The 27,506-nt window shown below is 38.4% G+C and overlaps 1 protein-coding gene across 4 annotated transcripts in view; it reads left to right on the top strand.

Moving 5' to 3' along the window:
• The window catches only part of SCFD2 (sec1 family domain containing 2), a 556,166-nt gene that overhangs the window by 43,755 nt on the left and 484,905 nt on the right, over positions 1-27,506 (top strand). For all 4 annotated transcript variants that reach the window (XM_031664454.1, XM_031664453.1, XM_017958819.3 and 1 more), the window contains exon 3: positions 25,987-26,114. In XM_031664454.1, coding sequence (XP_031520314.1) covers positions 25,987-26,114 — 128 coding nt within the window. The remainder of the gene's footprint in view (positions 1-25,986; positions 26,115-27,506) is intronic.

Below are 27,506 nucleotides of genomic sequence, written 5' to 3'. Positions count from 1 at the left end.
CCTAGGTAGTACCATTCAGGACATAGGCATGGGCAAAGACTTCATGTCTAAAACACCAAAAGCAACGGCAGCAAAAGCCAAAATGGACAAATGGGATCTAATTAAACTAAAGAGCTTCTGCACAGCAAAAGAAACTACCATCAGAGTGAACAGGCAACCTACAGAATGGGAGACAATTTTTGCAATCTACTCATCTGACAAAGGGCTAATATCCAGAACCTACAAAGAACTCAAACAAATTTACAAGAAAAAAACAAACAACCCCATCAAAAAGTGGGCAAAGGATATGAACAGACATTTCTCAAAAGAAGACATTCATACAGCCAACAGACACATGAAAAAATGCTCATCATCACTGGCCATCAGAGAGATGCAAATTAAAACCACAATGAGATACCATCTCACACCAGTTAGAATGGCAATCATTAAAAAATCAGGAAACAGCAGGTGCTGGAGAGGATGTGGAGAAATAGGAACACTTTTACACTGTTGCTGGGACTGTAAACTAGTTCAACCATTGTGGTAGACAGTGTGGCGATTCCTCAAGGATCTAGATCTAGATGTACCATATGACCCAGCCATATGGTCTTTACATTTTGGCATGTTTTTGCAATGGCTGCTACTGGTTGTTCCTTTTCATGTTGAGTGCTTCCTTCAGGGTCTCTTGTAAGGCAGGCCTAGTGGTGACAAAATCTCTAAGCATTTGCTTATCTGTAAAGAATTTTATTTCTCCTTCACTTATGAAACTTAGTTTGGCTGGATATGAAATTCTGGGTTTAAAATTCTTTTCTTTAAGAATGTTGAATATTGGCCCCCACTCTCTTCTGGCTTGTAGAGTTTCTGCCGAGAGATCTGCTGTGAGTCTGATGGGCTTCCCTTTGTGGGTAACCTGACTTTTCTCTCTGGCTGCCCTTAAGATTTTTTCCTTCATTTCAACTTTGGTGAATCTGGCAATTATGTGTCTTGGAGTTGCTCTTCTCGAGGAGTGTCTTTGTGGCATTCTCTGTATTTCTTGGATTTGAATGTTGGTCTGCCCTACAGGTTGGGGAAGTTCTCCTGGATGATATCCTGAAGAGTGTTTTCCAACTTGGTTCCATTTTCCCCCTCACTCTCAGGCACCCCAATCAGACGTAGATTTGGTGTTTTTACATAGTCCCATACTTCTTGCAGGCCTTGTTCATTTCTTTTTCTTCTTTTTTCTTTTGGTTTCTCTTCTCGCTTCATTTCGTTCATTTGATCCTCAATCGCTGATACTCTTTCTTCCAGTTGATCGAGTCTGTTACTGAAGCTTGTGCATTTGTCACGTATTTCTCGTGTCATGGTTTTCATCTCTTTCATTTCGTTTATGACCTTCTCTGCATTAATTACTCCAGCCATCAATTCTTCCACTTTTTTTTCAAGATTTTTAGTTTCTTTGCGCTGGGTACGTAATTCCTCTTTAGCTCTGAGAAGTTTGATGGACTGAAGCCTTCTTCTCTCATCTCATCAAAGTCATTCTCCGTCAAGCTTTTATCCGTTGCTGGCGATGAGCTGCGCTCCTTTGCCGTGGGAGATGCGCTCTTATTTTTTGAATTTCCAGCTTTTCTGCCCTGCTTTTTCCCCATCTTTATGGTTTTATCTGCCTCTGGTCTTTGATGATGGTGACGTACTGATGGGGTTTTGGTGTAGGTGTCCTTCCTGTTTGATAGTTTTCCTTCTAACAGTCAGGACCCTCAGCTGTAGGTCTGTTGGAGATTGCTTGAGGTCCACTCCAGACCCTGTTTGCCTGGGTGTCAGCAGCAGAGGCTGCAGAAGATAGAATATTGCTGAACAGCAAGTGTACCTGTCTGATTCTTGCTTTGGAAGCTTCCTCTCAGGGGTGTACTCCACCCTGTGAGGTGTGGGGTGTCAGACTGCCCCTAGTGGGGGATGTCTCCCAGTTAGGCTACTCAGGGGTCAGGGACCCACTTGAGCAGGCAGTCTGTCCCTTCTCAGATCTCACCCTCCGTGTTGGGAGATCCACTGCTCTCTTCAAAGCTGTCAGACAGAGTCGTTTGTGTCTGCAGAGGTTTCTGCTGCTTTTGTTGTTATCTGTGCCCTGTCCCCAGAGGTGGAGTCTACAGAGACAGGCAGGTTTCCTTGAGCTGCTGTGAGCTCCACCCAGTTCGAGCTTCCCAGCTGCTTTGTTTACCTACTTAAGCCTCAGCAATGGCGGGCGCCCCTCCCCCAGCCTCGCTGCTGCCTTGCCGGTAGATCACAGACTGCTGTGCTAGCAATGAGGGAGGCTCCGTGGGCGTGGGACCCTCCGGGCCAGGTGTGCGATATAATCTCCTGGTGTGCCTGTTTGCTTAAAGCGCAGTATTGGGGTGGGAGTTACCCGATTTTCCAGGTGTTGTGTGTCTCAGTTCCCCTGGCTAGGAAAAGGGATTCCCTTTCCCCTTGCGCTTCTCAGGTGAGGCGAAGTCTCGCCCTGCTTCAGTTCTTGCTGGTCAGGCTGCAGCAGCTGACCAGCACCGATTATCCGGCACTCCCTAGTGAGATGAACCCAGTACCTCAGTTGAAAATGCAGAAATCACCGGTCTTCTGTGTCGCTGGCGCTGGGAGTTGGAGACTGGAGCTGTTCCTATTTGGCCATCTTGCTCCGCACCCCAGTTATAAGACTCTTCTTCTTTTTTTTTTTTTTGTTTGAGACGGAGTCTCGCGCTGTGTCACCCAGGCTGGAGTGCAGTGGCGCGATCTCGGCTCACTGCAAGCTCCGCCTCCCAGGTTCACGCCATTCTCCTTCCTCAGCCTCCGAGTAGCTGGGACTACAGGCGCCCGCCACCGCGCCCGGCTAGTTTTTTGTATTTTTAGTAGAGACGGGGTTTCACCATGTTAGCCAGGATGGTCTCGATTTCCTGACCTCGTGATCCACCCACCTCGGCCTCCCAAAGTGCTGGGATTACAGGCTTGAGCCACCGCGCCCGGCCTCTAAGACTCTTCTAATGATCTATTTCATATTGGGCAAATTGTGATTCACCCTATATATATTTTTCAAAGAATTCGTCAATTTCAAGGAATTGGTCCACTTAAGCTAACAGCATATTTATATATGTAGAGTTGTTCCTAGTATTCCTTTATTACCCCTTTGATGTATGTAGGTTTTGTATTGAAATCTCCTGTTTTATTCTTGATATCAGTAATTTATGTATTCTATTTTCTTTGTCAGTCTTGCTAGAAGTTTGTTAATTTTCTTGATTTTTTTTCAAGGAAGCAATTCTTTGATTTTCTATATTGTTTTGTGTTTTCAGTTTCATTGGTTTTTACTTTTATCTTTTTAATTTCTTCCCTATGCTTGTTTTGAGTTTATTTTGCTTGTCTTTTTCTAGGTTATTGACAGAAGGTTAGATAGTTGGTTTGAGATTTTTCCTCTTTTCTAAAGTATGCATTTAGTGCTATAAAATTTCCTCTCAGTACTGCTTTAACTGTGTCTCACAAATTTTATATGTTTTAGTTTCATTTTTATTCTGTTCTATTTTATGATATTTCTTAAGACTTTCTCATTGATAGGTTATTTATAAGTGAGTTATTTAGTTTCCAAGTGTTTGGAGATTTTTTCTTGTTATATTTCTGTTACTGATTTTGACTTTATTTCCACTATGGTTGAAGAATACACAGTATATGATTTTAGGTATTTTAAATTTGTTGAGATTTGTTTTATGGATAATGATATAGTCTATCTTGATATATGTTCCACAGACACTTGAAAAGAATATGTAATATTATTGTTGATGGTGTTTTTGAGTTCTTATGTATCGTTGTTGATTTTCTATCTAGTTTTTCTCTCAATTGTTGAGAGAGGGATAATGAAATCTCTAAGTATATTTGTGAATCTATTTTTCCTTTCATTTCTATCAGTTTTTGTTTCTTATATTTTTCAGATCTGTTGTCTGATGCATACACGTTAGGATCACTGTGTTTTCTTGGTGTAGTGACCCTTTTATCATTATAAAATGTCTCTTCCTGTCTCTGTTAGTTTTCTTTGCTTTGAAGTCTAGTTTATCCAATATTGATCGCTACTTCTGCTTTCTTTTAATTAATGTTTGCATAATATATCTTTTTTCTTCCTTTTATTTTCAACTTGCCAATGTCATTATATTTGATCCAGTTTGTTATAAAACTCATGTGGTTGGGTCATATATTTTAATCCAGTCTGCCAATTTGTTTTTAATTGGTATATTTAGACCATTTAACAAAACTTTTTATATATTAGGACACAAGCCTGCTATTTTAGGTTTTGTTTTCTGTTTGTAGACTCCGTTTTTCATTTATCTGTTTCTTTTATCCGGCCTTTCTGTGAGTTACTTGAACTTTTTTTTAGAATTCCATTTGATTTATTTAATAGCACTTTTTTTTTTTTCTTTTTTGAGATGGAGTCTTACTCTGTTGTCCGGGTTGGAGTGCAGTGGTGCGATCTTGGCCCACTGCAATCTCTGCCTTCCAGGTTCGAGCAATTCTCCTGTCTCAGCCTCCTGAGTAGCTGTTACAACAGGTGTGCACCACCATGCCTGGCTAATTTTTATATTTTTTAATAGAGACAGCTTTCTCCATGTTGGCCAGGCTGGTCTTGAACTGCTGGCCTCAGGTGATCCGCCTACTTCGGCCTCCCAAAGTGCTGGGATTAGAGACGTGAGCCACTGCTCCCAGCCCTTACAGTGTTTTTAAATGTATCTTTTTATATAGTTTTTTCAGTAGTTACACTAGATATTACATATAACAACTGATATATAATATGTTGTATACATGTATTATGTAATACATGTTATGTATGTAATATATATTTACATATCATATGTACACATTTATATGTAATAACATGTAATAACTTATCTCAATCTACTGATGTAATTTTAACTGTTTGAGTGAAATATGGAAACATTAGCTCCCATAACTTCCCTTTACCCTCCCATACATGTAATATAATCATCTTAATATTTCTGCTACTTACATTTAGAATCACAGTAGAATATGTTACAAGTTTTGTTTCCACCATCAAACAGTTTAGAAACCTCAAGCGAAGAAGAAAAGTTCATTGTATTTATCTATATTTTGGCTCACTGTGTTCTTTTTTCCCCACTTTTAAAGATTTCTTTTTTTTCCGTTTAGAGAACTTCCTTTAGCCATTCTTTTAGAGTAGATCTCCTGGCAACAAAATCTTTTAGTTTTCATTCATCTGAGAATATTTTGATATTTTCACTGGGTATAGGAGTCTGGGTTAGCAGTTTTTCTCTTTCAGCACTTGAAAAATGTACTACTTTCTTTTGGCTTCCATCTTTTTTATGAGAAACCTGCTGTCATTTAAATTGTTTTTCTCTTACAGTTAAGGTATCATTTCTCTCTTAGTGCTTTCAGAATTTTTCCTTGGCCTTTAGTTTTCAGAAGCTGAATTGTAACGTGTGTTAGCATATATTTCCTTGTGTTTATTCTGTTTGGGGTTTATTTGGCATATTGCATCTGTAGGTTTATAACTTGCAAATTTGAGAAGTTTTCAGCTATTATTTCTTCCAGTAGTTTTTTAGTATCCTCTTTCTTGTCTTCTTCTGGGATGCCAGTGATAGGTGTATGAGTTTCTCATTGCTGCTATGCCAAATTACTATGAAGTTTTAGTGGCTTAAAACAGTACAAATTTATTATTTTAGTGTTCTGGAGGTCAGAAATCTGAAATCAGTCATATAGCCCTAAAATCAAAGTATCAGCAGGGCTGGTTCATTCTGGACTCCAGGGTAGAATCTATTCTTTGCCTCTTCTAGATTCTTGGGGCTAACTTGGCATTCCTTTGCTTATAGCCACATCATTTCAATCTGAATTTCCATGTTCACATTGCATTTTCCTCCAATTCTAAATCCTCTTGTATCCCTCCTATAAGGACTGTTGTAATTACATTGGACCTATGTGGATAATCTGAAAGGCATATTATTAAATAGTCCATTTATGTATTTTTTTTAACTGAAGCAAAATTTATAATATTTATAAAATTGTGAAATGCACAAATTGAATCATTTAGCATATACTCTTGGGTCAGGATTCTTTCACTAGGCATAAATGTTTTGAAATTTTTGCACATTGCTTTGATCTGTACTGCTATGTAATAGTATTTTGTTGCATAAATCTACCTTAATTTACCTTACCATTTTCCTGTTGATGGAAAACTGGGCTATTTCAACACAGATTGTTTTCTATTTCCCTAAGTGTCAGCCAGTCTGAGAAATAAAGGCAAAGAGTACAAAAGAGAGAAATTTTAAAGCTGTGTGTCCAGGGTAGACATCACATGTTGGCAGGTTGTGTGATGCCCCCAAAGCCACAAAACCAGCAAGTTTTTATTAGTGATTTTCAAAGGGGAGGGAGTGTATCAACAGGGTGTGGGTCACAGAGATCACATGCTTCACAAGGCAATAAAATATCACAAGACACATGGGGGCAGAGTGAGATCCCAGGACCAGGTTGAAATTAAAATTGCTAATGAAGTTTCATGTCTGCTGGGCACGCATTGTCATTGATAACATCTTATCAGGAGACAGGGTTTGAGAGCAGACAACCAGTCTGACTAAAATTTACTAGGCAGGAATTTCCTTGTCCTAATAGGCCTGTGAGCCCTACAGGAGACCGGGGCTTATTTCATCCCTTATCTGCAACTGTATAAGACAGACATTCCCAGCGCGGCCATTTTAGAGACCTCCCCCTAGGAACGCATTCCTTGCTGAGAAAAAGAATTCAGCTATATTTCTCCTATTCACTTTTGTAAGAAGAGAAATATGGCTCTCTTCTGCCCAGCTCTCAGGCAGTCAGACCTAATGGTTATCTCCCTTGTTCCCTGAACATCACTGTTATCCTGTTCTTTTTTCAAGGTGCCCAGATTTCGTATTGTTTAAACACACATGCTTTATGAACAATTTGTACAGTTAACACAATCATCACAGGGTCCTGAGGTGACATACATCCTCAGCTTATGAAGATGACGGGATTAAGAGATTAAAGACAGGCATAGGAAATCACAAGGGTATTGATTAGAGAAGTGATAAATGTCCATGAAATCTTCACAATTCATGTGCAGAGATGGCAGTAAAGATAAGCGTAAGAAATTATAAAAGTATTAATTTGGAGAACTAATAAATGTCCATGAAACTTTCACAATTTATGTTCTGTCCTGGCTTCAGTTGGTCCCTCCATTCGGGGTCGCTGACTTCCCACAACACTGAGCTGTGTCCAGTTTTTTCTGTTATGAACATTCTTTAAACAAGTGTCTTGGGGGAGCTATACTATGGCTTACCTCTCTTTCCTTTCCATGTAATTCATGGGTTATACTTTAATTTCAGTAGACATGGGTTGATAACATGTCACTTTACTTCCACCAGCAATACATATGAGTTCTGATTTATCCTCATTCTTGCCAACATTTGATAATTTCCATAGTTATGGACTGAATGTCCTCCTCCCAAGTTCATATGTTGAAGATTTAATGCCTGTACCTCAGAGTGTAACTGTATTTTGAGAAAAGCCCATTAAAGAGGTAATTAAGTTAAAATGAGGCTCTTATGGTAGGCCCTAATCCAATTCTGACTGGTGTCTTTACAAGAAGATTAACTTTGGACACATACAGAGACACCAGACACGTGCATGCACAGAGGATGACCAGGTGAACACACAAGAAGTGGGCCATCTGCAAGCCAAAGAAAGAGGCCTTGGGAGAAACCAGACCTGCTAAAACTTTGATCTTGGACTTCTAGTCTCCAGAACTGTGAAAAAATAAACTTCTATTGTTTAAGCCACCCTGTTTGTGGTAAATTTTATGGCAACCCGAGAATACTAATACATCCATCATTTAAATTTTAGTCCTTCTTGTGTGTGTGAAGTGGTATCTCATTGTGGTTTGAATTTGCATTTCCCTCATGGCTAATGATGCTGAGCACATTTTGTCTCTTTTTTTTTTTTTTCCTCCAAATACACAGGCTTCAAGGATACTAAGAACATTTTCATGTGCTTACTGTATGGAGAAACCAGAGCCCTCATTTATTTCTGCTTTTAGAAATCAGAAAACTGGCTGGGTGCAGTGGCTCATGTCTGTAATTCCAGAACTTTGGGAGGCAAAGACAGGAGGATCTCTTGAGGCCAGGAGTTCGAGACTAGCCTGGGAAACATAACAAGACTCCATTTCTAAAAAAGAAAAAAGTTAACTGGATGTAGTGCTTGTAGTCCTAGCTACTCAGAAGGCTAAGGTGGGAGGATTGTTTGGGCCCAGGAGTTTGAAGCTACAGTGAGCCATGATTGCACCACTATATTCTAGTCTGGGCAATGGAGCAAAACTCCAACTCAAGTAAATAAATAAATAAATGAATGAAAGAATGAATGAATGAATGAATAAATAAATAAATAATGAAATAAAGGAAGAAAGAGAAAAGGAAAAAAGAAATGAGAAAACTGGGGTTTATAGAAGTTAGTTTACCTTGTTAAAGGTGATAGAGCTATCAAAATTGATTTTGAGCTCAATTCTGACTACAGAATTCATGTTTTTTTCTTTTACTCTAAAAGCAGTCTCTATATTTGTACTTTATTTATAGAAAGCCATCATTCGATAAATAGAATAATATCTTTTCTTTTTCTGTCAGGATTATCTTAACTTTTTGTTTCTGTTTTTGTTTTCTGTGGGATTTTTCACTGGGTACTATAGTATAACTATTTCAATTATGACTTTTCCAATATTAGAGCTCGATTTTGGTATTGTTTTATGAACCATATTAATTGTAAAAGGAGAAAAGTGAGTTTTAGAATATAGCCAAGACCTGTATTATCCAACACTAGTCCATGACTATATTGCTCTATTTCTATGAGTACAATCTAAGAGTCTCTAAGGGTTTTATACAATCTAGAATGTGGCTTTACTCTTATTTAGAATTTTGTTTCTTTCAGGGATTCCTGTGCTTTAAATACATTAAGTTCCCTAAGTAAGAAATCTCAGGTCCTCAGAGCTTATATTTTATATAAGGAGATTACTCAGAGCATTTTTAATTTAAATTGTTTTAGCAATAACCAGCATAATTTTTACCCTAGGAGAAGGGTTGTGAGCATTTAGATGCTTGGTATGGCTGTGTTTTCTCTTTACACTTACTTAGAGTAGTATTTCCAGACTTAGTTGGAGAACACCTCATTCACATACTCAACTTTTATATTTTAGCTGCTTGGTATTTTTTTTAATTGATTGATTCCTTTATAAAAATTTGTTAATAATTCTAAACATACAAAAAAGTTGCAGAAATAGTATAAGAAACTTTTATCTCCCCTGAACCATTTGAGAGTAATTTGCCAACATCATGGCCATCACTCCCAAATATTTTAGTATTTATTTGTCTCAAAGGGATATTTTCCAACATAATCATAATAAAAAATTAACAAGTACATTACTACCCTCGTTACAGTATAGATATAGATTGTAGATTAGACAAGTTCCACCATTTGTCTCAATAATGTCCTTTGTAAAAGTGAAAGGATGTCAGTCAGAAGCACATGCTGCATTCACTTATCATGCCCTCTTAGTCTTCAGTCTTCCCATAACATTCATAATCTTGAAAGTTTTGAAGAATACAGACCAGTAATTTTGGAGAATGTTCTTCAGTTTATGTTTGTCTAATGTTTCCTCACAATTAGATTCAGGTTATGTATTTCTGACAGGAATATCACAGAAGTGATGCTGTGGGTTTTTTTTTTAGACGGAGTCTCATTCTGTCGCCAGGCTGATGTGCAGTGGCGCGATCTCGGCTCACTGCAACCTCTGCATCCCAGGTTTGAGCGATTCTTGTGCCTCAGCCATTGAGTAACTGGGATTACAGGCATCTGCCACCATGCCTGACTAATTTTTGTATTTTTAGTAGAGATGGGTTTTGCCATGTTGGCTAGGCTGGTCTTGAACTCCTGGCCTCAAGTGATCCACCTGCCTTGGCCTCCCAAAGTTCTGAGATTGCAGGTTGAACCACTGCACCTGGCCTGCTTATTGCATCCCATCAGGTGGAACGTAATTTAAATTCATCCACTTATGGTGATGTTAGCTTTGGTCACTTGAATAAAGGAGGCATTTTAAGATTATGTAAATAGTCTCTTCCTTGTCAAATTTTAATCCACTGCTTTAGCATCTATTAATGTGTCTTGGCTGAATTATTTCTGTGATGGCTGAAAATCATGATTTTTCCAATTCTATCATTTTCTTTACATTTCTTCATGTTTTATGGTAAGATAAAGCTCTCTGTTCTCCACATGTATGTATGTATGTATTTTTTATTTGTATATACTAACATAAACTAATAGATTCATATTTTATTTAATGGGTTATAACTCATTTTTTATTATTTGCTTTGATGTTAATTTTATCTCATATTTGGTCAATGAGATCCCCTGACTTCCATGTCTTTTTGATATATAACCATCATTCTTTGAGCATTTTAATACTTTCTGGTATATTTTAAATTCATCTTGTACCTATCCTAACTAGTTCTGGAATCAGTCATTTCTCTAAGAGCACTGATTCTTTTTTGTGGAAAATTGTATTTAGATACCAAGATCTGGGCTCTCAGTGTGCTTGCTGCTTTTGAGGTGTCACTGTTCCCAGGGCCTCACAGTGGACACAGCTAAGGAATTTATACACACACACACACACACACACACACACACACTTGTATTTATGTTGATCTTTTTTTTTTTTTTTTTTTTTTTGAGACAGAGTCTTGCTCTTTCACCCAGGCTGGATTGCAGTGGCACTATCTTGGCTCACTGCAACCTCTGCCTCCTGGGTTCAAGCAATTTTCCTGCCTCAGCATCCCGAGTAGCTGGGACTACAGGCATGTGCCACCACGCTCCACTACTTTTTTTTTTTTTTTTGTATTTTTAGTAGAGACACGGTTTCACTGTGTTAGCCAGGATGGTCTCGAACTCCTGATCTTGTGATCCACCTGCCTTGGCCTCCCAAAGTGCTGGCATTACAGGCATGAGCCACTGTGCCCGGCCGATCTTTGTTTCTATGCTAATCTCTGTATATTGAGAACTATGAGTTCCCAGCAATACTTCCAATTCTAAGCAAGCATCTCAAGGATTCATTTTAAGTTTTTCTCTTTGCATATTTGTAACTACTTCTTGAACAGTGAGTAACCTGGCCCTCTTATCCCTCAATAGGCTTACTTAGTTTGCTCGGTCTCCTGTATTTAACCAATATAGTGTCAACATTCCTGCCTTTTCCTCCTCCTCTATGTGGATGCTGCCTCCATCACTCCTGGTCTCCAACATAAACGCATCCTGCCCCATGCTCTGCATGGAGAGTTCATACCATTTAGGCTCTGATATTTTGGTTTGGCCTGCTTCTGCACTGGACTCTTCTTCACACCTCTCAGTTTGCTCACTTGCTCTGGGCTGCCACTGCCATAGTGCATCATACTCTTGGTGTAGGTATCCTTCTCACTCCACTTGGCCTTTGACATCCTGAGCCAGGCTGCAGCTGCCCACCCCTACACAGACACCTTTCTCATCCCACTTTGGCTCTGCCACCCTGGGTCAGACTGCTGCCACCCTCCATCCCATGTGGATGTCCCCTCATTCTGGTTGCAATCTGATGCTCCCACCCGCCCTCTTGGGCCCTTTGTGCAGACATCTTCCTCTTCTTGCTTGGATCCCAACACCCTGTATTCAGCTACCAACCCTCCCCAAGATGGTACCCCCTCAACCCTCTCAGGCTCTGACACTCTGTGGGAACATGTTTCCAGCCTGCTCATTACATGAACTCTGCTGCTGTATCAAGACAACTCCCTTCTAGGCACCAACTAATGGCATTTGGATTAAATTATGAAGTTTTTTGTTGTTGTTTGTTTGTTTTTTTCTTATTTGAACTTTATTATAAAGACAGATTTTGCTTGTTTGTTTCTGAACTTAAGTTATCAGTACCTACTTAAAGCCTCATTCTAAAATAATGCCTGTATACTTGAATAGTCATGGGTTTAATTTGTTAGTTAAATTTTCTGTGATTTACATTAAAATAAATACAGATTAATGACAACTAAAGATGTTCATCTGTGGACCTATGAAGATCAGGTTGCTAACCACATCTTTAGGACACTGTGGTTTAGATTATTCATTGAATGACAGTCTAGGTTGGTTTGTGTTTTCATTCTTTTGATCTTGGTACTTGACAAAACTGATAGCAAGACTGCATATGTTCTAGGAATGAGAAGATATTTTTTTCTTTTGGTCTGGTACATGGTTTTAAATAGGAGAGGTGATGGTGACTATCCTTGCCTTATTTCTGATTTTAAGGGGAATATTTCTAATGTTTCCCCATTTATAATGATGTTCACAGTAGACTTTTTGTAGATTTTTTTTTTTTTTTTTTGAATCAGGTTAAGGAAGCTCTCATTCTAATTTACTAAGATTGTACAAAATGTTTTAATCATGGGCTGGGCACAGTGGCTTATGCCTGTGATCCCAACACTTTGGGAGGCTGAGGCAGGTGGATCACTTGAGCCTGGGAGTTCGAGACCAGTCTAGGCAACAAGCTGAAAACACTGTCACTACAAAAAATACAAAAATTAGCTAGATGTGGGGGCATGGGCATGGGAACACATGTTGTCCCAGGTGTTCAGAAGGCTAAGGTAGGAAGATTGCTTGAGCCTAGGAGGTCGAGGCTGCAGTGAATTGTGATCATGCCACTGCACTCTGGCCTGGGTGACTGAGTGAGATCCTGTCTCAAAAAAATAAAATAAAATAAAAATAAAAATAAATAAAATTTTAAATCATGAATTGGTGTTGAAATCTGTGAAATGTTTCTCCTGAATCTATTTAAAAGATAGTATGTTTTCTTGTCATCTGTTAATGTGGCAAGTTGTATTTATAGATAGTCTAAGTCTGAATCATTCTAGCATATTTTGCATAAACTCAGCTGCTTTGTCATGGTTTGCCATTTTTTCATATACTTTTCCATGTATTGGTGTTTTCTTCTTTCTTTTTTTTTTTTTTTTTTTTGAGACGGAGTCTCGCTGTGTCGCCCAGGCTGGAGTGCAGTGGCCAGATCTCGGCTCACTGCAAGCTCCGCCTCCCGGGTTCACGCCATTCTCCCGCCTCAGCCTCCGAGTAGCTGGGACTACAGGCGCCCCCCACCACGCCCGGCTAGTTTTTTGTATTTTTAGTAGAGACGGGGTTTCACCATGTTAGCCAGGATAGTCTCGATATCCTGACCTCGTGATCCACCCGTCTTGGCCTCCCAAAGTGCTGGGATTACAGGCTTGAGCCACCGCGCCCGGCCCGGTGTTTTCTTCTTTCATGCCCCTTTAGTATCCTAAAAAAAATCTGGACAAAGTGACTTAAACAAAAAGCTTCCTGTTAAACATTGTTTGAACTGAAGGGTTAATGTTACTTATACTTTCTGAACCTTAGCCCCCTCGTCTGAAAATTTGGTTATAATAATGCCTACCATATATGCTTGTAAGACTCAAATGAGATAAAAATAAGTCAAAAGTCTTGTATAGTGACTTCCCTTTGGGATTTCAGATTTACCTACTTATTTTTATTTTTATTTTTTGTAGAAAGCTGCTATCAGTAAATCTCACAAAATACATTCCAATGATGCCTTTCAATTCATTTACTTATTCAGATCATTTGCAATTGATAAAATGTGGTATCTAGAACCTTCTTTGTTTATTGCTGGTCTAGATTGTACTTGAAGCTCAGTCCTGTGTCTTTTCTTCTAGTTTTTACTCCTTCATCTTTCTTCTTCTTCTTCTTCTTTTTTTTTTTCTGGCTAATTCTTTGTGATTTGATTGAATGGTGCAATCCTTATTTTTGTTAATCATTTATGTTTCGGTGGGTCATGGCTCTCAAGTGCATTTTACCTTCAAGAATGGGAGAGCTTCTAGGAAAGTGTTGTTAGAATTATTGTCATCTGTGTCACCTAGAAAGGCAGCGAGTCTTCTCTCTCTTTTTTTAACTGTCACAAACATGTAAGCATGTGCATACACACAGGCACATCTGTAGTAATTTTCTAGGTTATATTACGTTCTTAAGGAGAGTGAATACAGAAACAAAAGTAAGAGGGAAGTTAGAGTTTTTGTGGTGAGAAAAGGAGTATTGCAAGGTGGGTTAGGGTTGGAGATAGAGGGCCTGATTGTTGTTGTGTCTTCTCTTGGTGAGGCAAGCTTCAAGAACCTTTCCCATGTGTCACAATTTTATTTTCTCTACTTTCCTAGGCCTTATTTGACTAAGACATAGTTAACTAATATCAATATTTGTATTAACAATATTTTCTTGTTTTCTGTTTATTTGATGCTCTGGCACCTGGAGTCTAGTAATAGCAAACAACTAGCCAGGAAATGAGCCTCTCATATGCAAACTTATCAATCAGACCTCACCCCTCTTCCCTCTGCTGGGCTCTTATGCTCCCAGCCAATATTCCCCTGCCCTTGTCACCCCAGCGCCAGGTACCAGATAACCAAAGCCCACAGAAACGATTTAAAGCAGCAAATCCTAAGCTCCCACAGCCTGCTTACCCTGCCTTGGCCATTCCTTCTCACAGAATCCACAATAAAGGCATGTGCCTATGTTTTTCCCTTGTTCCCTCTGCCTCCTGACCAACCCTGGTGCTTCCCCATGTGGCCCTGCCTGGCATGCCATGCCTCCTGTTTCAAAGGGTCTGTGAGTATAAGAACTTCTTCCTTTTTGACAGTCATTTCTGTCCCTGTGTATCCTGGAGATATATATATATATATATATATTTTTTTTTTGTTTGTTTGTTTGTTTGTTTTTTAAGAGACAGGATCTCACTCTGTCACCTAGGCTGGAGTGAACTGGTATGATCAGAGCTCATCGTAGCCTCAAATTCCTGGGCTCAAGTGATCCCCTTGTTTCAGCCTTGTAAGTAGCTAGGACTACAAGTGTGTGCTACCATGCCCAGCTGATTTTTAAATTTTTTGTAGAGATGGGGTCTTGCTAGGTTGCCTAGGCTGGTCTTGAACTTCTGGCCTCGAGCGATCCTCCCGCTTTGGCTTCCCAAAGTGCTAGGATTATAGGTGTGAGCCATTGTGCCTGGCCCCGGGTACATTTTTAAATAGTACTGAAGACATTTATTAGGGGATGGTGTGCTCCTAGTCCACAAGGTTGAATGTGAGTGTAAGTTGTTCAATGCCTTCCTAACTTTGCTATTCCTTGTGAGAAGTATTCAAGACCTGTGTGCTTGTTATCCCTTTATTTGGGGTTTTTACTAAGAATTCCTGTCTCCTTTTTTAATAGGGTAATTGTGGCTGCAAAAATTTAGAAGGAAGCCTGAAGATTCCTCTTTTCTCTGTTCCTTAGGCCTGGAACCTTTTGAAGTGGTTTCCCAGGTTTTTGGATATCATGGAACACAGAAATTAAGCGACAACATAGAGCCCTCTACTTTTGTCACACAATACACACACATACACACACACAGAATTATTTATCTTACTATATGGAAAATGCTTTAAATAGAATGTGTTTTATGGGTTGACTATAATGCAAAAAGAAAGACCAGGCACGTTGGCTCATGCCTGTTATCCCAGGATTTCGGGAGGGTGAGGTAGGAGGATGGCTTGAGCCCAGTTAGAGACCAGCCTGGGCAACATAGTGAAAACTCATCTCTGCAAAAAGTAAAAAAAAAAAAAAAAAAAAAAAAAAAATTACCTGGGCATGGTGGCATGCACCTGTAGTCCTGGCTACTCAGGTGGGAGGATCACTTGGGCCAGGAAGTCTAGGCTGTAGTGAGCTGTGATTGTGCCACTATAATCCAACCTGGGCTACACAGGGAGACCCTGTCTCAAAAGAAAGAACTACTGTATATTCTCTCCTCAGAGTTGTAACACTTCAACACTGTTCTATATTTCTAGAGTATCAAAGGAGATGGTACAAAACATCTTAACAAAATCTATGGGAGTTAAGATAGTTAATAATAGGAGCAATGCAAATTCCTATTTCACCTGAGCCAAAACTCAAGCTGGTTTTTAATCAATTGGTTATTACCAATGAAGAGAAAACAAGCTATAATAATTTTCCACACATCAAGTTTTTCCAAAGCTTTGAAGCTTCATACAAATGTGCATATAAACACAATGGTGTCACCTACCAAAGTGATAGATACCGGAGTCACTGTAGAATCATTGCATATAAGATTATGCTGATTGAAATGAACCTTCTTCATGGAGGTGAGTGACAGAAGGGTGAAGCAGGCAGATACCTTTGCTTCTAAGAGCCTCTATAAAACTGTCACTAACTCTTTGTCTTAGAGTTTCTTGACACATGAATTAATCCTTAACTTTCCATGGCTTGAATTTGAGCCAGAACACACAGATGTAATCAATCCAGCCTGGAGTTCCCCAGTGGAGCAAGTGCTGTTCTGTGTACTGGGTCATGTACTAACCTATAGGAACTCAAAGTATATCTTTTAGAGTCAGAAAAATGTGGCAGAGAAAGGATATGTGTTTGGTTTTTAAGTAATCTAATTATGTTATTGATTTAAAATCCTCATACTGAGTTAATCCATTTATGCATTAGAAATCCATATGAAAAACAGTCTTTCTTATGCTTTACTGTTTTCTAAGAGGAAATTATTAAGTTTGTGTTGATTATAATATTATCATTAATGAACTGATAGATAGTAGGAATAAAAAATGTTTACGCTGAGATGAAGCTCAAATACTCTATTTTATATGATGGTTAAACAGTTAATATGTTGTTATCTAGTCTGTTTTTTTTTTTTTTTTTTTTTTGAGACTGAGTCTGGCTCTGTTGCCCAGGCTGGAGTGCGGTGGCCGGATCTCAGCTCACTGCAAGCTCCGCCTCCCGGGTTTACGCCATTCTCCTGCCTCAGCCTCCCGAGTAGCTGGGACCACAGGCGCCCGCCACTTCGCCTGGCTAGTTTTTTGTATTTTTTAGTAGAGACGGGGTTTCACCGTGTTAGCCAGGATGGTCTCGATCTCCTGACCTCGTGATCCGCCCGTCTCGGCCTCCCAAAGTGCTGGGATTACAGGCTTGAGCCACCGCGCCCGGCCTATCTAGTCTGTTTTTTAAGGGTGGATTATTTGTGCCTCCCCTTTGTAGATCATATAGGGTAACTTTTTGATGTTGCCATGCCATATGTAAACTGTCATGGTGCTGGTGGGGGTGTCTTTTAGCATACTAATGCCTTATAATTAGCGTATAGTGAGCAGTGAGGACAACCAGAGGTCACTTTCATTGCCATCTTGGTTTTGGCGGGTTTTGGTCGGCTTCTTTACTGTAAGCTAAAACAGCCTGCAGTAAGGTCTTTATGATCTGTATCTTGTGCTGACCTCCTATCTCATCCTGTGACTTAGAATGCTGAGCCATTTGGGAATGCAGCCCAGCAGGTCTTAGCCTTATTTTACCCAGTCCTTATTCAAGATGGACTTGCTTTAGTTCAAACGCCTCTGACAAGCCCAGGTTAGGTGTTGCACTTTCCCAGAGTTCCCAGTCTCTGTTTTGGAGTGCGCTCAGTTTCACCTTCCCTGCTAGATGGCTAGCTCCATGCAGGCAGGGTGTGGGAGGCTGCTCACAGCCATGTTTCCAGCATCCATGCCCAACTCACGGAAAGTGCTTATATTCTGAAAGAAAGAATGAACAAAGAGCTGCTTTCCAGTGCCAAGGGACTTTGTCACATATCTTGCACTTAGCTGCTTTTGTTTCTATTGAGATGAAGATTAATTGGTACATTTGTTAAAGATGAGATAATTGTTTTAAAAGGTAGTCAAAAGGAAAGATGACTATTGAAGCCTCTGTGAATAATTAGAAAACCTACCTTCAGAGCTCATTAAGCTCACCCCTCATGGAAGCCATTATTCCCTGCTGTGAAAAACTGACTCAGCTTGTCCTCGTTTAAAATTAGTTGAAATTGTTTGGGGTTTTTGTTGTCATTGTATTTCTATTGGAATACTGTGACTATTATTGCATATCCTGTGATTTAGCTTAACCTCCTGTGCACACCGTGAAGAAACTCTCTAAGTTTAGTCACAAGATAATGGTGTGCATTCACATTTCACCCTCATCTCTTAATTGCATGCCTTCTACTTGATTGAAGTGTCACCATGATTCAACATTCGGCCATCTTTTAAAAATTTTGCTGTCTTCTATTTATTTTATTTGGTGATGAATATTTCCTGTTAGTTTCTAGCAGACTGCGTTTGACATTTCATACATGCCAACCCAAGGCAGCTTCTAAGATTTCATTCAGGGTTGAGTAATTCTGGTGAATAAAGAGCCAGGAATGAACTGAAATGACCATATTTTCATGTACAGAAGTTTCTTGAAAGACCTTAAAGAGCTATTTGTAGCAGATTATTATTATGTGCATGTCATTGATCTTCTTCAAACATGACAATTTATAAAAATAGTTTGATTTTTAAGGATTCAATAATTTATCAAAAAATGACAATTAGTATGTATTGGCATTTTAAATGGTTACTGAAAATATAGAAACTACTTATATTTCACAGAATAAATATTCTACTTTCATGTTGTAATTTTCAAGGAATTTATTTTAACAAATTAAATTGTATTCTAGTAGCTACAGTGGATTCAGTTTATCTCTTTTGAAACCATGATATTAAAAGCAGAAAAAGGGAATAAATTGTTTAATTTATATTCCACAAACTGTTGGTAATTTTTTTGTTGTTGTTAATTCTTTTTATTGCTATCACTGGACTTGTGAAAAAGAAAAAGAGGTTTAATAAAAGAAATAGCAGCATGGGATATTCACTCATCTTTTGCTGACCTTTGGAAATTTAATCAAATTTGTACATGTGAAGTTTGAGTACCATGGCATAATGGAAACCTTATTTTTACTTTTTATTGATTTTTTTTGAGACAGAGTTTTACTCTTGTCTCCCACATTGGAGTGCAGTGGCGCAATCTCAGGTCATTGCAACCTCTGCCTCCCAGGTTTAAGTGATTTTCCTACCTCGGCCTTCTGAATAGCTGGGATTGCAGGCATGTGCCACCACATTCAGCTAATTTTTGTATTTTTGGTAGAGATGGGGTTTCACCATAATGGCCAGGCTGGTCTTGAACTCTTGACTTCAGGTGATCTGCCTGCCTCGGCCTCCTAGCAGACTGCGTTTACGGGCATGAGTCACCACACCCTGCCTGGAAACCTTATAAATATAGCTTGTTGGGGACCCAAGGAATCTCAGAAATTGGCATTTTAGTTCAAACCTTTTATTTTACAGAATAGTATAGAATTATGGTAAACAGATGGATTTTGGAGTTCGCAGGAACCTGAGTTCAAACTCTTAATTTACTAGGCATGTAATTTGGGTAAACTATTTTATCTCGTTTAGAATCAGTTTTTTCACTTATGAAATGGGGTCAATGATACTTATCCTGAAAGGCTGTTGTTATTAAATGAGATAATATAGTCATGCTGCCTATGACATAGTGAGTTTTCAATAAGTGAAAATGATAACATTAGTAATACCTGTAAGGGGATGTAAAGCACCAAAAAGACTAATTAACCAAGTTACAGAAGCAGCCCATTGGCACTTCCAGTAGTGGACCTGAGCTCTAATCCTCCTTTTTAATTTTTGTAATATAATGAAATGTTAGGCAAGTCATTTCATTTTGTCTCATTTTTATCAGTGTCAAAATAAGTAGAGACGGCTGGGCCTCGTGGCTCATAGCTATAATCCCAGCACTTTGGGAGGCCAAGTCGGGTGGATCACCTGAGGTCAGGAGTTTGAGACCAGCCTGGCTAACATGGTGAAACCCTATCTCTACTAAAAATACAAAAATTAACCAGGCGAGGTGATGTGTGTCTGTAATCCCAGCTACCCAGGAAGCTAAGGCAGGAGAATCGCTGGAACCCAGAAGGTGGAGACTGCAGTGAGGTGAGATCATGCCACTGCACTTAAGCCTGGGTGACAGAGCGAGACTCCGTCTCAAAAAAAGAAGAAAAAAAAAAAAGTAGAGGCTTTCCCCTTCTTTCTTTCCCAAGGACATGTTGTACATAGAGTTAGAGCTAGATTGGAAATAATACCTGTAAGGCAATTTAGACTAGTTTTTTGCCTTTTGAGTTATATGAATGATATATATGTAGAATGATTAAAATTCATCAAAGTCTTCTTGGAGGGAAACATTTAAGGAAAAAGGCTGAATAAAAGTGGAAAATTAGCACTGTGTAGCCAAGTGACTGTCAATGGCTGATGGTGACCCACAAAGGGAATAGTATGATATTGCTTACAACAAAAGTGTGCAGAATTCTTAAGAGCTTTACCTGCTTTAGGAATTAATGTGGATCTACTTTACTCTTCACTCCATTCCATCCTGTCCTTTATGGGACCCACGTGTGAACTTAAACGATATTATGGGTTTGAAAAGAAAACCAACATGAAAAGTGAAAAACAATTGACATTCTGCATAATTGATTCTCTTTGATGATTTGCATAATATAAGCATGGCATGGTATAGTATTAAGATTACCGGGTTTAGAAGCCATTTGCCTCAGTTGTGATTTTGCCATTTACAGATTGAGGGTACTTAAATCAGTCAGTTGCCTCCCTGAGGCTCTTTAAATTGGATTTAAGAAGCCTCAGATAATAGTTTAGCTCAGGAGGTGAGGATCAAATGAGATATAAGAAGTTTTGTAAATTCTGAATTGCTTTTGAAATAGAATAGAGTGATGGTATTTGAAACTATATTTAACATTATATTTTATTTATCTTTCAAAAATTTTCCTTAATTTGGCCATCAGGAAAAAAAACCCAACTATTTTAGGGTGGGCCTGATTATTAAAAAGATGTTGACCAGCTGTTCCTGAACTTAAGACAAAAGATTAAGCTAGATGAATGAGCTTTATAGTAGAACACAAAGGGTTTAGGTATAAATAGAGTCTAATCACAGTTTTGATTTGTTTGAAGCTGTAATGTTTTTCTCAGGAATATTATAAATTTTTCTTTAGGTGCTTTTAAAAACTAAAAATAGATGTTTCATCTGTCTGTATTGGGTTAGGTAGAGTCCTGCTGAGGATATAAAGTTGATTAATATTACCTCTAATGTTTTCTTCTGACCCAAGAGTTGTACAACCATTTAATAAGCCAGTCTGGAAATAGAATAGAGAATCTGAACTCCTTGTAAAAGTAATAATTGTAGCTTTAAAAGGTCCTACAGAATTTTACAATAATTAAATTGAAGAGATAAGCTGAAACAAAAATCACTGCTTAAAAATCTTTGTAAGAAAAACGCTTCCTATAGCTGTCAGTTTTGAAGTAAGCTATAGTAAACTTCTTAATTTTATTCCTGAAAAATAAAAATTCTTTATATCAACTTGTCATCTACAGGAGATTGCTTGAGTTGGAGTTTTCAGTGTGTATGAATTCTACATTGTTGTTGACCTTTTCATATTAGAAAATGAAGCTGCTGACAGTGATTGTACATATATATTCACAAGTCGGGGGGAAGACTACTGCAGTTCTACAAAAGGCTTCCTTCTATATCTTACAAGAAAATTCTGCCCTTTGATTTTTCTTTATTACTGCTGCTACTGCTGCTACTACTGCTGTAGTACTTATGTGCCAGGATTTGTTCTAGGTGCTTTAGATGTATTAGCCCATTTGATTCATATAACAGCTTACTGAATATGTACTATTACCGTCCCCCTTTAAGAGAGGAGAAAACATGTACAGAGAGAAGAAGTCCTCTTAGGGACATAGAGCTAGTAAGTGGCAAAATGGCACCTTGTGTTGTTTGGTCCAGAACCTATGCCCCTGCCACTCTGCAGTCTTGCCTACTACTAATCTACCACATTGGCCATTGTATATAGTCCTCTCTTTTTTGCTTATTTCCCCAGTAGGAAAACAGAAAGTTTTACACAGTTGGAGATGATAAAGAATTACATACAATCCGCTATTGCAATTACAGTGTGGATTTCAATTAACTTTTCTTGACATAAAATTTAATATCAGGAATTGATTTCATGTGAAAATTCAGTTATATGAAATGTTGCTTATTGGATCAATGAGCATATTAGAGAAAGGCAGTGACTTAACTCCCATGCTCAACTCAGATGCTGATATAGGTGTACATGTGTGAATTACCACATTGCAGTAATAGAATGACTTGGTGAAGAAGTGGGTGCAGGAGATAAAAGAGATACCAGTAAGTATGACTTTGACCTTCTTCAGTGCCAATTATTCAGAGAACCTTATTTAACTTGTAAATGGTCCCTTGATAAACTTAAAATGACCATGTGTAATGTGAAGTTAGTATTATGTGTTTAGAAAACTGTTTAGGACAGGAAGTAGGCATTAGGAACTCTCACATATTTCTAGACTTTCAGATTTTTTTTTTTTTTTTTTTTTGAGACAGAGTCTTGTTCTGTTGCCCGAGCTGGAGTGCAGTGGCGTGATCTTGGCTCACTGCAACCTCCACCTCCCGGGTTCAAACGATTCTACTGCCTCAACCTCCGGAGTAGCTGGGATTACAGGCAAACACCACCACGCCCAGTTAATTTTTGAATTTTATTAGGGGTGAGGTTTTTCCATGTTGGTCAGGCTGGTTTTGAACTCCTGCCTTTGTGATCTGCCTGCCTTGGCCTCTCAAAGTGCTGGAATTACAGGTGTGAACTACCATGCCCAGCCCAGAATTGTTTATTGGCAAAACAATTTTCAAGAAAACATGACCTGAGTATGCATCACTGTTAGAGATCATGGAAACTATGTATTTTTTCTAAAATGTTTTAATAGACAAGAGCCAGATGGTACAAGCTTCAAGTGACTTTAGTACATCTGTACTAATCAAAATTGTATGAATAAGCATACTCAGTGTAATTAAGTAAGTGAATTCATCCAATATATCACAAACTCTTGAACATAGTGAATTAAAGACCATGGATATAAGACAATACCACTTATAACTACAGTAATACTAGTAACAACTACAACCACCACCACACAACTTACATTTATTGTGAATCAGGAAAGTGCTTTAAATGAATTATATTATTTAATCCTACAACAACCCTGTGAATTCACTATTATAACTTCCAACTCCACAGATAAGAAAAAGAGAGCATTAATTATGTGCACAGTTACACAATTAACAAGTATCATTTATTCAATATTTACTGAGTATACCCACCAGAGATCTGTACTGTTCTAGGTAGTGAAGAATTAAAAATGAGTAAAACAAAGTCCTGCCTTCATAGAAGGACCCCACCTTTTATGAGAGAGACAGACAACAAACAAATAAACATGGAAACATAATAAGTCAGCTGGTAATTAGAATTATGTAGAACAGTAAAGCCCAGTAAGTAGACAAGAGAGTGCTAGCATAAGGTACTGTGATAGGCGTTGTCCCTTTTTTTTTTTTTTTTTTGAGACGGAGTCTGGCTCTGTTGCCCAGGCTGGAGTGCAGTGGCCGGATCTCAGCTCACTGCAAGCCCCGCCTCCCGGGTTCACGCCATTCTCCTGCCTCAGCCTCCCGAGTAGCTGGGAGTACAGGCGCCCGCCACCTCGCCCGGCTAATTTTTTTTGTATTTTAGTAGAGACGGGGTTTCACCGTGTTAGCCAGGATGGTCTCGATCTCCTGAACTCGTGATCCGCCCGTCTCGGCCTCCCAAAGGCGTTGTCACTTTTTTATGCAGGGCAGTAAGGGGAGACCTCTCTGATAAGGTGACATTTTAGCAGATACCTGGAGGGAGAGAGATATTTGTAGGAAGAGTGTTCCTGTGCTTGGAATACAGGAGAAGAATGGTCTAGGAGGCCATGTATTTGGAGTGGGTGAGGAGAAGCATGGTTGGAGTTTGAACCCAGATTTATCTGACTGCAGAGTCCATAAACCACTACACCAATCTGATAGGGTAACCACAACGTTACCTAACCTACTGTGATCTTAGAGACATATTAGCCAGATACATATTCTCATGGAAAAGAGGAGGGTAGTGACATTCTACTCTGAAAGTTCTGGGTTGCATTGAGGCTATGTGAGAAATCTCTGTGGTTTGTGGAGGGGTGTTTTTGAGACTAAAAGCAGAGAACAATTATGAAGCCTAAGTTTGGGAAACTGGGATTGTAGCTCCCATGCTCAGAATTCTTCCATGGTTCTTCAATTGCCTGCAGAGCTTTAGAGAAATTAAGTAACTTTCTGAAAGCCTCATAGCAAACAGACCTGCTTTTGAATTATGATAAAGACTATATTCATAACTGCTGAGCTATGCTGTTCTTCTCAAAGTGTGAAATCAATCACATGCTCCTTGGCTTCCTGTCACCTACATATCAAAGTTGACATGACTTGGCAAGGAATGCAGAACCTCCAGAGTGTGGCTGCACCTTCTTTTATGCCCTCCTCCCACTGCCTCCTCCCTATGCACCTTGGCATGCAACAGAACGGTGCTCCTCAGGGTAATGTTCCTAGGATTTTTTGCATTCTGAAATGTCCTTCTTTCTCTTATTTTGTAACCAAGATTTTATATCTTTCTTGAAGCCTTTTTTTTTTTTTTTTTTTTTTTTTTTTGCCATTTTCCTTCCCAGATTGAGTTTTGACTTCTTCCCAGGCTGGTTTTAGAGCTTATATATCTTTGTACTTGCTCATCATTTCCAGTAGAAATCATTCCTTCAGTCCCTATCCTCCCAGCTAGGAATACACTTGCCTAAAAACCTATGCAAGCATTGACCATGGATTTTATTACCACACTTTTAAAGTAATTTCTTTGCTTTTGTATCTGCCTTGTCTTCTAAACTATGCCATTCAAAGCTTTGTAAAAATCTATATCCCAACCAAATATAGGGCCTGGCATGTAGTTTACCTGCTTACTTAAATTAAACTTAAGAATATTAGATGCAGAGTTATAATGATGACAGATTCGATCAGATTAAAACAAGTGGAGTATGTTGAGCAGTAATATTAGTTCGTTATGGAAAAATAGATGATAATAAAAACTATTCAATGAAAGATTATAATGTGTCAGGCATTAAACTCAGTGTAAAAATATATTATTCTATTATTCAAGATCAAATTCAAACTTGGAAGATATGTCTTATTAGGTATGGCTTTAAAACTAAATTAAAATCTTAATAGATATAACTTTAAAACTAAATTAAAATGTATTTAGTTTTTAACTATTACTAAGTGAATAGTAGGAGAGTAACTGGGGCTTTGATTGGAGGAAAACGTCTTTATAAAGGGACAGAAGTCATCCTTGTTTCTTTGTATTCAGTTTTTAAAACATTACTACAAATGTGTATACTTGGCTACATGGCAGAGATCTTCCGGAAGGAACACTGCCCTCATTTATAATTCGGACATAGCATGTTGGGTGAGACAGAGGGCTATTGGGGAAGTGAGCCCAGATGAGACCTTGCATATAATGCAGTGCTTCGTGCTGTTATCAACGGTTAATTGTAAAGGTTTTAGTAAGTACCATCCTTCCAACCTAAGGCCCAAAGTGGGATACTTCAGTCCATGGTTACTTAGTATAATTCCTGATTTTCATTTAGTAGGAAGTCTACTAATTAGGAAGTCTATTGAGTAATTTTTGAATGAACTGCTATTGCTGATTGCTTTGTTTCTCACACAGGTATTTAATCTCGAATTGATATAGTGCTTATAATCACTGATAAATCATTTTGAGACATGCATTTAATTTTGGCTTATATAACATTTATGTTACTCTAGTGACGTTGAGTTGCATTCCGAAAGATTTAAGTGCAAAATCTTTAAAAAAAATTTATCCATAGTTTTCCCACACTTCTCATCACACAGTACAGCTTTTCTTCCCTTTATTCACTTGATTTTATTGTTTCCTTAATTTCTCAATATTTTCTGCCAATTATGTGAATTAGGCATGCTTTAATCCTAATACTTAGAGTCTATCAGTAGGAAAGACTACATTAATGCTCAAAAATATATTTTAAAAAGTATTTTGCTCTCAATCCTTTCCAGTATCCAGTAGAAATTTAATCTGAAGCTCTTTTTGTGGTTTTCCTGCAGTGACACCACAGCCAAAGCCCTGTGGGAAGCTTTACTCAACACTAAGCACAAAGAGGCAGTGATGGAGGTTCGGAGACATCTAGTGGAAGCGGCAAGCAGAGAAAACCTGCCAATCAAGATGAGTATGGGTAAGCCTAAACCTAGGACACAGGCAGTCTCTGGGGAAGCTTATTTAAACCTGCTCTGAATTGTGGGCCAACCTAGACAACACGGAATCTAGGTTAAAGTAGTAACGACTTTTGTATACTGTTGAAAGAGTAGGGAGGGAATATGTGCACACTGCCCTTGGGCTCAGCAATGACCACTTTTCTTAGATTCAGCTTTGGGAACTCCAGGAGAGTTTTTGCTTACAAAGACTGATTATTTTAGTTTCTTATTCATCTATTCTAGAACTATCAAAATTGGTCTGGACTACCTCTCCTTAATTCTATTCTACCCCTACTCCCTTTTTTCCCCATTCTTCCCCTATTCCCCCACTTATGGTGAGTAAAAGTTCCCTTATTACTTTTAAATTAGTGAATGAAATGGTACTGAGAAGACAATTGAGCAGACAGACATGGTCTGGCCTAGTCCCTCACCCTTGGAGTGCTAATTGTCAAGTCACATCAGTGTTATTTCTTCTTCACCAGGGATTACATACCTAACTTTTCTATTTCTCATTTTTTTTCACATCCACCTTTGTCTTTGGTATTAGATGAATATGATTGCAATGGAATTTAAGTTTTAAGTGGCCTTTTTTCTTTTGATCAAAAAGTCAGAGAACCACAGAACTAATGTGTTGATTTTAGAAAAAAATTTGGCTTTTCATTTTTTTTGTTTTAAGAAATATTAAATAATTTTATTGATACAGAAATATTTAAATACGGATATTGAATCTGGTTAATAGGTAGAATTTGTTTCTGGAAGCTTGTAAAATTTTATTTTTCTCTTTTAAAAATAAGATTTCTCTCTTATAATCTGTTCTTAGGTATTCAGTAAATATTAGTACATTTTACTGGATGGGAACATTTTTCTTTGCTGAGATTCATAGCCCAAGTTCTTGATTACACATGAGGGCAAAAATCAAACTAAGTTGAAACAGAACAAAATTTGGAAGTAGCAGAATATGGATGAATCTAGGAAGAAAAATGTTACAGGGTTATAACATGAAAAAAAATATGACTTTTAGTGCATTAGGTGACTATATTTGAGGGCTTCGAGGAATATAATGATGATAAGAAAAGTGAAATAACTAACCATTATTGAGAACTTACAGTATGCTAGGTCTTTGGACTCTTTACATGTGTTATCTTATTTCATTCTTAGAGTAATTCTATGAGGCATATACTATTAGTATCTCATTTTTCAGATAAGGAAACTGAAACAGAGAAAAATAAGTTGCCCAAGGCTATATATCTGATAAGTGGTAGGACTGGAATTCAAGTCCAAGAATTTTGATGCCACATAATTGCACTTTATTTATAAAATTATTCTAATTCGTATACCCAATGCCAGAAGTGTTTTGAAGGGTGAGAGCTCTT

The sequence above is a fragment of the Papio anubis genome, chromosome 3 (genome assembly GCF_008728515.1).
Source record: "Papio anubis isolate 15944 chromosome 3, Panubis1.0, whole genome shotgun sequence".
NCBI classification, from domain to species: Eukaryota; Metazoa; Chordata; class Mammalia; order Primates; family Cercopithecidae; genus Papio; species Papio anubis.
This window is presented reverse-complemented; position numbering and strand designations above follow the sequence as displayed.